This window comes from Nelumbo nucifera, chromosome 2 (genome assembly GCF_055504915.1).
Source record: "Nelumbo nucifera cultivar China Antique chromosome 2, China Antique-T2T, whole genome shotgun sequence".
Classification (NCBI taxonomy): domain Eukaryota; kingdom Viridiplantae; phylum Streptophyta; class Magnoliopsida; order Proteales; family Nelumbonaceae; genus Nelumbo; species Nelumbo nucifera.
Window position 1 is genome coordinate 25,373,486 of NC_142650.1, and position 10,445 is coordinate 25,383,930.

The following is a 10,445-nucleotide window of genomic DNA, read 5'->3' on the forward strand; positions in this document are numbered from 1 at the left end:
ACTCCATACAGAAGAAGGGTGTAGTTGGTCATAGCTGTTGGACTGAAACTTGATTCATTAATAGGGGGTGGAGAAGGGAACATGTGGAGCCCCTTTGGACCCATAAAATGCTGCCACATGTAAAATTCTTCTCTAATTACAGATTTTCCTCCTACGTAATGGTTTGGTCTCCCCCAGATCTACAGCCATCTTAATTTGCAGACACGTTTGAGCTACGGATTTCTCCATGAAGGAAAATTGCAGACTATCGGTTAAAGGAGTCCCAAACCTGCTTTTGGCAAGACCACCATCTTTGGTTCAAGTATTCAGACCCTTCCACGTTTTACAGCAGAAAATGTTGAGACAATGCCTTACTCAGCCATATGCAGAGCTATAATGGCCACTGGTTTGGTAACGGAAATTAGACAGTTACCCCAAATGGATCCATTAGGTGAATATTGAGCTTCTACTTTTGGACAAAATAAATCAAGATACACAGAATAAAGAGCTCAAATAAAGCTGAAAGTTACTCATTTCTTCTAATTCATCAACCTCTTTTAATATGATGAAAAAAAATTAATATGGGCAACCGTTTCAGCTTCTATTTTTGGCAAAAGAGAAATCAAGGCAGATATCAGAAGCTAAGTAAAGATGAAAGCTATTTATTTCTTATAACTGCTAAACTGCATTCATCCACTCTCTTACACTCAATGAATAAAATAATGTAAAGCTGATGAACAGCTAGGTATTGCTGCCTCTACAACAAAACCTGCTTCACACTTCTCTCAATATCTTATATGAATTCCTCTTTTTTATATGGTAAATTTAATCTCTGCTGGTAGAATTCATTGCAATCTTATCAATTCTCCTGGGACAAAAGAAGTGAGGGAATTTATTATAGAAACCATTTTATGAGATTCTACCTAAGATAGTTTTTATATAGAGGCATAAATGTATACAAATGGACACCTCATGCTTCTCTGTTATCCCCAAAATCTTGTCTGTTTTGGGAAAATGGACTACTTAACCAAAATCTCCTCCTCACACCTAGAATGTTAATATTCTAGTGAAAAAACCCTAAACTTCATTAATGACCAGCCTACCGTTACCTTAGAATGGAGGATATGTCTGTACAAATGGGGGTTTATGAGGGCAATCCTGTCATCAATGGGTTAAATGGATTAAATACACCTCATTCGTTGACCCTTAGAAACTCCAATGGCGGCCCCTAAGGCGCCGGCCTTGCAAAGCCTCTCAGCTCCTATATAAAGCGCATAGAACACTCCAAGTTCTAACTCACCCACCTCTCTCTCTCTCTCTCTCTCAGCAACAGAAGAGAAGAAAGGATATATACAAAAGATATATAAGGAGAAAGGCTACGAAGTAGTAGAGAGGAGAGGAGACTGTTGTAAGCAAGGTTTAAACATGGAAGAGAACTGGTTTTGGCAGCCTGTTTTAGTGTTCCTGGTGTTGGTGTTGGTTTTGAAGATCATGGGTCTGCTTTGGTGGAGACCCAGAAGAATTGAAGAGCATTTCTCAAAGCAAGGAATCAAAGGACCCCATTATCGTTTCTTCGTTGGAAACGTTAAGGAGCTTGTGGAGTTGATGTTGAAGGCCTCATCTCAGCCCATGCCTCTCTCACACAATATACTCCCTAGAGTTCTCTCCTTCTACCACCATTGGAAGAAAATCTATGGTATTTCGTCTTTTATATCTTCATGGTTCATTTGATATCCCTTCTTTCTTTCTTTCTTTCTTTCTTTCTTTCTTTCTTTCTTTCTTTCTTTCCCTCCTCAAAATCTGAGGAGAGCAGTCATTGTGCTATTGTGGTCCTCCTCCTTCATTCCTTTTGTTTTTCGCCCTTAATGAATGAGGTAAGGTTGGTGATCATCATAAACACTGTTTTCATGAGGCTATTTGAACAATGGAATTTATGGTCTTCAAGCTTTCTGAATTGGGTTTTTGAAAGCTTCCAGTGTCAGTTGTTTAGTTTGTGATGGAAATTTTGCTTTTTCTGAGCTATCAGTTTTCTCTATTTGTGACATCTCCTTCTAGCTATCAAAACAGACTGAATTAGAGTTCTCTCTTTTTTCCCACTCTTTGGTCTTTCCAAGCTTGTCAGGCTTTCTTTAGCCTTGAACTAGGCCGTGGGTTACAGCTGAGTTCTTATTGCTCATCTGTCTCTTCTTTCTTTTGCTCCAATTTAGTACAGACCAACCTTTCACATTTAAATTTTTCTCTGGGTTGTTTTAGTGGTATATATAATTATGAAGTGGGATCCTCTAGATATTCTTCATTGCTTCTTCTGACTCTTCTTCATGGAAATCATCAACTCAACTCTTGTGTGTTAAGTGTTGATTAGTTTTTATGTTTTTCCTTATTTTATTTTATTTTGATCTAAATGAATCTGAATGCTGATAAAGAAGTTGAAACTGTTTGGTAGTGGTACAGTAATGTCTTGTCCTCTTCTTTAATTTCTCTCTCTATTTTCTTTCTTTATTTTTCTTTGGCTCTCTCTCTCTCTCTCTCTCTCTCTCTCTCTCTCTCTCTCTCTCTCTCTCTCTCTCTCTCTCTCTCTCTCTCTCTCGCTCTCGTAGGGTCTACTCTATCTACCCATTTAGCCATTTTCACTTCGAACTCTGAAAGTAGTGGTTGTAATGTTTCCTTTTATCTTTCCTCTTTTCGAACACCCATATCTACCATTTGAGCTTGTGAAGTGATTTCCTACTTGGTTTGTTGCAGAGAACTGCTTTCTTCAGTGCTGCAATATATACTGCTTCTAGAGCATTGGAGTTCTTTTCTTCTCTGTAATCTTTTCCATTTTATCTGACATGGGAACTCTGGCTCGTTGCAGGTGCGACCTTCCTTGTATGGTTCGGTCCTACACCTCGTCTCACAGTCACTGATCCAGACCTCATTCGAGAAATCTTCGCCCAGAGATCAGAATTCTACGAGAAGAACGATTCCCACCCACTCGTCAGACAGCTCGAAGGTGAAGGACTATTAACTCTGAAAGGCCAGAAATGGGCTCACCACAGAAAGATCATCTCACCAACCTTCCACATGGAGAACCTCAAAGTAAGTCCAGAAGGAATTCAGAAACAACAAAAGAAATGACCAACCCATTTAATTTTCTCAGCTTTATTTCTTCCATTACTGCTATTAATCTCTGTTTGCGTTCTTCTAAATCAGCTCTTGATACCGGTGATGGGAAAGAGTGTGGTGGAGATGTCGGAGAAGTGGTCAGAAATGTCGAATTCCGGCGAAGTGGAGATCGAAGTTTCCGATTGGTTCCAGACCTTGACCGAAGACGTCATCACCCGAACGGCCTTCGGTATAAGCTACGAAGACGGTAAGGCGATTTTCCAGCTACAAGCCCAGCAAATGCTTTATGCCGCCGAGGCATTCCAGAAGGTTTTCATCCCGGGATACAGGTACTTAATTCATTCCTGAATCAATCTGCCTTCTTATCATTAACACAGTCATTAATCAATTAACAAATTAATAAATCTTCTCAAAATAATATAATAATCCAAAAGAGAGGCTGCAGGATTTCCGAGGCCTCAAGTACGTTTAACTCTACGGAGCTGTAATATCTTAATTTTTCTTTTCTTTTTAAATTTTTTCAGATTCCTGCCCACGAAGAAGAACCGGAGTTCTTGGAAGCTGGACAAAGAAATAAAGAAATCTCTGATGAAGCTCATTGAACGCAGAAAAGAGAACTCTTGCAACGAAACGCCGGATGGAGGCAGCAGCCCAAAAGACCTACTGGGGCTAATGATCAAAGCAAGTGAAAACGAAACCACTCGAACAATGTCCGGTTCTTCTTCTTCTTCTAATTCTCCGTCGTCGACGATCACCGTCGGCGACATTGTTGAAGAGTGCAAGAGCTTCTTCTTCGCCGGCAAGCAAACGACGTCGAATTTGCTGACGTGGACAACTGTTCTGCTAGCAATGCATCCAGAGTGGCAAGAGCTGGGGCGTCAAGAGGTCCTGAGGGTGTGTGGGCCACACGACATCCCGACCAAAGACGACGTCGCTAAGCTCAGGAAGGTAAGAATTAAATTGCCAAAATACCCTTTAAAAAATCCACCTAGAAGTAATTTCGAAAAAATTTTGGGCGGTTTTTGGAAATTTCAATGAAAATGAGTTGGGGTTTTGAACTTTTGACTCGCAGCTGAGCATGATACTGAATGAATCGCTGCGGTTGTATCCACCTGCGATCGCTACGATAAGGCGGGCCAAGGCTGACGTGGAGCTCGGGGGATATAAGATCCCACGTGGTACGGAGCTGTTGATTCCGATCATAGCCGTTCATCACGATCAGGGGCTGTGGGGCAATGACGCAAACGAGTTCAACCCCGCCAGATTCTCCGATGGTGTGGCCCGCGCAGCGAAGCATCCAATGGCATTCATACCGTTTGGGGTTGGGGCCCGCACATGCATTGGGCAGAATCTGGCGATCTTACAGGCGAAGCTGGCGATGGCGATCATATTGCAAAGATTCTCCTTCCGACTTGCACCGAGCTATCAGCATGCGCCAACGGTGCTGATGCTCCTCTACCCACAGTACGGAGCTCCGATCATCTTTCGCCGTTTATCGAGCCCCACCGCCTCCACGGATCAGGGGTCCTGACTCCTTAATTTCGAGCCACTGCATCTGCGACACAGCAGATCCTTTCCCTTTAGTCCTTTACCTTTGCAAGTACATCTTATGTTTCCGGTAACTAAAAAAAAAATAGGTGCTCGGAATAGAATCATGTGTACTTTGCCAAAAAGACCACTTTACCCCCGAATATTCCTATTGTGATACAAGCGGCGCCTCCGTAATATAAGCACTAACCTCTCCCTCAGTCCCTCTCCACTGCCTCCATTAGTTATAAATCTTTCCATCTGTGTAAAGTATACACCCTATACAAATTTTGTAATTTTACATATAAATGAATATTACATGCTTTCCTCTCTCTCTCTCTCTCTGAAATGTGTCCTAACCAAATGATTTTGAAAATCAAAGTGGGTTGGTTGATTGGTTGAACCTAGTTCAACCAAAAACCATCAGAGTGGGTTGGTTGGCTGAACCTGGTTCAACCAAAACCAGACCATTCCCTTTTTAATTGAAACAAGAGAATCAGAAAATCAGGATCTTTTGAGGTTGAACCACCAGCTGAATTAATATGGGAAAATCAGGATCAGCCTACCTTAATCATGGTTTAAAAGAGGGGTTCCATCAAGGACATATTGCCCATAAGGTTAACTTAAGGTCCTTTCAAGGTGTCTAAAGCCTTTTATTATGGGCCCCACTTATTAAGTGGTGGGTCAATGCTTCTTCATTGCATGGTGCATTAAAATAATGGCGAAGCCCTTCCATCCCCATAACCAATGAGGGAGATCATGTAATTACTTGGCTGAACAACTGATTTCTTACTTTCTATTTTAATTTTTTGCTGAATGAACAACTGAATTGAAGATGATTCAAATTGGAAGACAGATCCCTGTAGACTATAGATGTTTTATGCTTATTAAGAATCCTCAAACGGAGCACAATGAACCAAGAAAGCAGTTAAAACATGCCAAAATTTCCCAAATTTTGATAACAATAATAATATAAATAATGCATGCCATGTACTCCATGCATGATAAACTGCTTGTAATCTTCAATTTATTATTTTTATTTACACGTATTAACCGAGACACGGCTCGGTTTACATCATAATAATTAATATAATTATGGTATTTTTATGTTATTTTAATTACCAAGAAAAAGTAAAAAAATAAAAATTGAAAAAGAAATGAAAGAACCCTTAGCTTTGCATGACCCAAGACATAAAATTTATTTTGGGAGTAGTAACATACTTCCTTCTCCCTTCCTCCCCCTAAACAAAGGAGATTCTGATAGAATCACTTTTACATTCTCCTTTATAGGGTTTAGGGCTTTACTTACAGTGCAGTAAGCAACTGTTATGGATGGAAATAAAAAATAAATTAATCTTTTCTCCCTTTTGTGGGATCGTCTTATGTTCTTGGAGCTGTGATTTTGTGGTTTTGATAGCCCCAAGAAGCATGTGGTTAGGGGGATTTCTTTTCTCTGTCATGCTTAGAAGAATTCCTCTACATAAAGAAGCACAAAGCATTAAGCATGCCATGGAGTGCAACATCTCTTACATAGCATAATTACCTTATAAGCCCACTTATTAATCAAATCCTTAACCACCTTTCTAGCCCCTTCTCTCCCCTTGTGTCAACAGTCATGGGTGAATTAGTGGCGATAATTACCTGTTTATTCTTCCTTATCACAACGATTATCTCGGAAGGTGTGCCACAAGATCACAACAAGTTAAGGTTATTTTATAATGTTTTGCTTGTTATCATTCTAAATGCATCAGGACTTCACTCACCTACCAGTCTAATTCAATATGTATATATGTATGTATGTATGTATGTATGTAGAGAAAGAGAGAGAATAAGACATGTTAAGGGGTCATCTAATAACAACTGAACTGAATCACTTATTGCTTTGTCTTCGAAGATATGGTAAGAAACTCAACATCAACTTCAACTTCAACCATTAAGGTACTTGCAACCTCCTGAATGACTGAATGAATGTTCACTAAAAGACAAAGCAATATTAAGCCATTCAGTTCAGCCAGTTCAGCAGTGGCCTCAAGAGCAAGATAAGGGAGTAGAGGGAATGAGGTGAATGGTATAGTTTATTAGATACCAGAAGATCTTGTAAGATTACACAAGAAAGATGAGGATACGCCTTTACAAGAAAACACATAATTAATTAAGTTAAAGCAATGAACTCCATCTGAACGAGAGCCGGGCTACAACCAAGCCTGATTAATTGATTTATTAATCAAACTGCAAATGGGATTAAGCAGCTAGTTGCAGAGATAGAGGAAAGCCCCAATAGGCCAAGCTTGTGGGGTATGAGCAAGCCAAACATACGAGGAGAATCGTGCCCATTGGTCTACTAAAAACACCCCGACAAGGCGGCATGAATCAAGGGCAGACATGAGTATTTCAATTGCTTTGGCATGAGAGCAACAAAAGGGGACAACATGGATTAAATAAAGAGCTTGATTAGAGAGGACTCTGCTTCAACCATGGATCTGAGGGATTACTGGGGATCTGTTAACGTGGTCTCATGTGTAATAAACGTATTTATAAGCTAAGGGAACTGGCCTAATCCAGTCTCAAACTGCGTGCTAAATTCCCAGGTTTATCACAAGTTTTAAGAGAACCCCAGATAGGAAATCAGCAAGTGTGTTGCTTAGTTTAAGGTTAGGTGAAGTTTTAGAATGGATTCTGTAGATTTTAATGGTGTAATTTAAGGTAATTTGTGTTATGGGTCCTGTAATTTAGGTGACTAAGTGGTCCAATTTGCTTAAGTAATACTATTTGTGTTATGGGTCCTGTAATTTATTTTCTTGCTCTGGAATTAGTTGGGGTGACTTGGTCCTGTACTCCTGTATACAGGGTGCTGTGAAATGCTGATTCATTGATTAGCTGTTGTGATCTTCTGGGACACCTAATCAACAATCTCATAGAGTTGACAAGGTATGGAGACAATGCCTAGATAATATAATAGAAGCCCGCTAATGTATAGCCTCTGATTTTAAAAGGAAGAATGGGGTTAGACTTTGGATTAGAAGGATATAATCAAATGAAGAGGAAAGTAGAAGGGAGTGATATGAGTTTACTTTTAGAAAAGACAGAGGGTTTTCCTCCAAAACAAGCCTTTCTTTAATAATTAAATTTACTTGTAACTCTCTCTCTCTCTCTCTCTCTCATGACTGTTCTTTAGCTGTAACTTGGATAAGGGGATCATCACATGGGGATATCCAATCATCAAGAGATCCCTAAAGAGACAAGGCTCGACAATATAACTGTAGTATTTCATTTGTAAGCTGTCTAACTACCACAGCCAATGAGAGAGAATTCAGTTGAATTCTAATAAATGAAAAGGAATCAAGTACCTAATATACTATTGAAATGGATATGGAAAAGGACACCATGGATGTGAACTCAACAAGAAGGCTGTTTTGCCCTTCATAAATTTCTCAAGCACGTTTTGGTTACATTTAACATCTATATTTTGTCGGTATAATATCCATACTTTTGCAAATACCCTTTCCATCAAATTTTAAGGGAAAACTCAATAAACAACTGAAAGAATTTATTAGTATCACACCATTTCTCTAAAAACTTAAATATATAGGAATTTAGGATTATGGGTAATTAAAAACAAGTTGTAAGGATTTTTTGTAATAAAACTAATAGGTACTAAGGGAGAGGAAGATGAAAAATGGTATTTTTCATGGGGATATCCAATCATCAAGAGATCCCTAAAGAGACAAGGCTTGACAATATAACTGTAGTATTTCATTTGTAAGCTGTCTAACTACCATAGCCAATGAGAGAGAATTCAGTTGAATTCTAATAAATGAAAAGGAATCAAGTACCTAATATACTATTGAAATGGATATGGAAAAGGACACCATGGATGTGAACTCAACAAGAAGGCTGTTTTTCCCTTCATATTTAACATCTATATTTTGTCGGTATAATATCCATACTTTTGCAAATACCCTTTCCATCAAATTTTAAGGGAAAACTCAATAAACAACTGAAAGAATTTATTAGTATTACACCATTTCTCTAAAAACTTAAATATATAGGAATTTAGGATTATGGGTAATTAAAAACAAGTTGTTAGGATTTTTTGTAATAAAACTAATAGGTACTAAGGAGAGAGGATGATGATAAATGGTATTTTTTTATATAATAATACGATAGTATGATGTTTTGCATTTATGAGGGGCATGGTAAAAAGTTCCTCTTATTGAGTTCACATCCACCGTGTCCATATATATTTCAATAGTATATTAGGTACTTAGATTCCTTTTCATTTATTAGAATGCAACTGAATTCTCTCTCATTGGCTATGGTAGTTAGGCAGCTTACAAATGAATAATATATTTTTATTGTCAAGCTTTGTCTCTTTATCTTGATGATTGGATATCCCCATGTGGTAATCCCCTTATCCAGGTTACAGAAGAACAGTCATATGAGAGAGAGAGAGAAGTAAATTTATTAAATAAAGGCTTGTTTTGGAGGAAAACTCTCTTGTCTTTTCTAAAAGTAAACTCATACCACTTCCTCCCTTTTACCCCTCTCTTCTTCATTTGATTATATCCTTCTAATCCAAAGTCTAAACCCATAATACAAATTATCTTAAATTACACCATTAAAATATACTGAATCCATGGTGAGAGCTTGAATACTTGAATATTGGGTTGGATTAATATTAGGGTTTTAACATATTCTGGCATATCTGAAAATCGCCCTGAAAGAAATTAATTCATTAATGGTTGTTGTAGCATTTGAGAAACCAGTCCAGAACTACAATTTTAGATGATGGTAATTACCAAAAATATTGGGTGACAGTCTCCTCATTTCCTAAAAAAGAAACAAAACAAAAGAAGAGCTCATAGTACCATCTTGCCCCAAGTACAAATATTCAATTTCAATGTAATGTTGATGCTGATTTAACAACTCAAAGAGTCAAGAACTACGAAACGAAGCCGTTTTTTTAGGTCAATACACTGAATTTTGTAAATTTGGGTCTTTAAGACTGTAAGGCTGTTGGGTGCCTACTTTCACATGATCGAAGTCAGGAATCAGGACCATGAGCAGGACCACAGCACTGGGTTCCATGGAGGCAAGACAACGCAGTCCCAAAATCAACCCAGAAGATGGTCCTAACGGTCTCATCCTTCCAACACAATAATATCGATTCAGTGCTGATCAATGTTGGCTTCAGTCGAATAGGTCCAGGAGAGGCTGGACAGGGCTATGTCAAAGCCAACACTGATAAATCCGAAATGGTACTTCATGCCCAGTATTGCTCTGTGACATTTAACTAATCGAACCCTTCAATAGAGTTCAAAATTATTGGGTCACGCAATACCCCACCTGATTCGTTGTTGCTTTTTAGCTAGAACCAGAATGGCAAAGATTTCAAAGGCACAATAGATTGGCTGGGTCAGGCTGAAGGACAACCTCTATCTAGATATCTCTATCTAAATCTTACGAGTGGAAAATTGGGTTTAAGTGAACTAGCATTGGAGTATGGTGTGGATACTAACCGTGACCCAGACCCAGTATCTACTTATCCATAGGCGCAGAGCATGGACAATTTGCAGTACACCTGACAAAATAAAAGTTCAACCAGTGCCCCATCAATGATCAATCTGTAGATACATTTCTTCAAAGTATCAATTCATTTGGCACATTGGCATACCGCATACTCTCTTCATGCTGCATTTTGTTGAAGTTAGCTCAATCATCTGTTCCAATTTCCAACACAAGTTCAGGTAAGGGTCTCAGGTCCAGACCAACTAACCATGGCCTAGTCCAACCCAATCTAAGCCTAGTCCAAAAAAAAAAAACAGCGTAAAATA

The 10,445-nt window shown here is 38.7% G+C and overlaps 1 protein-coding gene across 1 annotated transcript; it reads left to right on the plus strand.

Annotated features, from left to right (window-relative positions):
* The first annotated feature begins 1,277 nt into the window (after window positions 1–1,277).
* Window positions 1,278–4,943, plus strand: LOC104595327 (cytochrome P450 734A1-like). Its single transcript, XM_010256021.3, has 5 exons — window positions 1,278–1,675; window positions 2,834–3,057; window positions 3,172–3,413; window positions 3,609–4,032; window positions 4,157–4,943. The coding sequence occupies exons 1-5, from the start codon at window positions 1,405–1,407 to the stop codon at window positions 4,613–4,615; spliced, it is 1,620 nt and encodes a 539-aa protein (XP_010254323.1). The 5' UTR covers window positions 1,278–1,404; the 3' UTR covers window positions 4,616–4,943.
* The last annotated feature ends 5,502 nt before the right edge of the window (window positions 4,944–10,445 follow it).

What these genes read in the sequence shown, in the direction of transcription:
- LOC104595327 (XM_010256021.3), top strand. Translation starts at nt 1,405, where the DNA reads ATGGAAGAGAACTGGTTTTGGCAGCCTGTTTTAGTGTTCCTGGTGTTG. An exon ending in CCATTGGAAGAAAATCTATG is followed by an intron (nt 1,676 to 2,833) that starts GTATTTCGTCTT and finishes GGCTCGTTGCAG; the next exon opens with GTGCGACCTTCCTTGTATGG. An exon ending in GTTTTCATCCCGGGATACAG is followed by an intron (nt 3,414 to 3,608) that starts GTACTTAATTCA and finishes AAATTTTTTCAG; the next exon opens with ATTCCTGCCCACGAAGAAGA.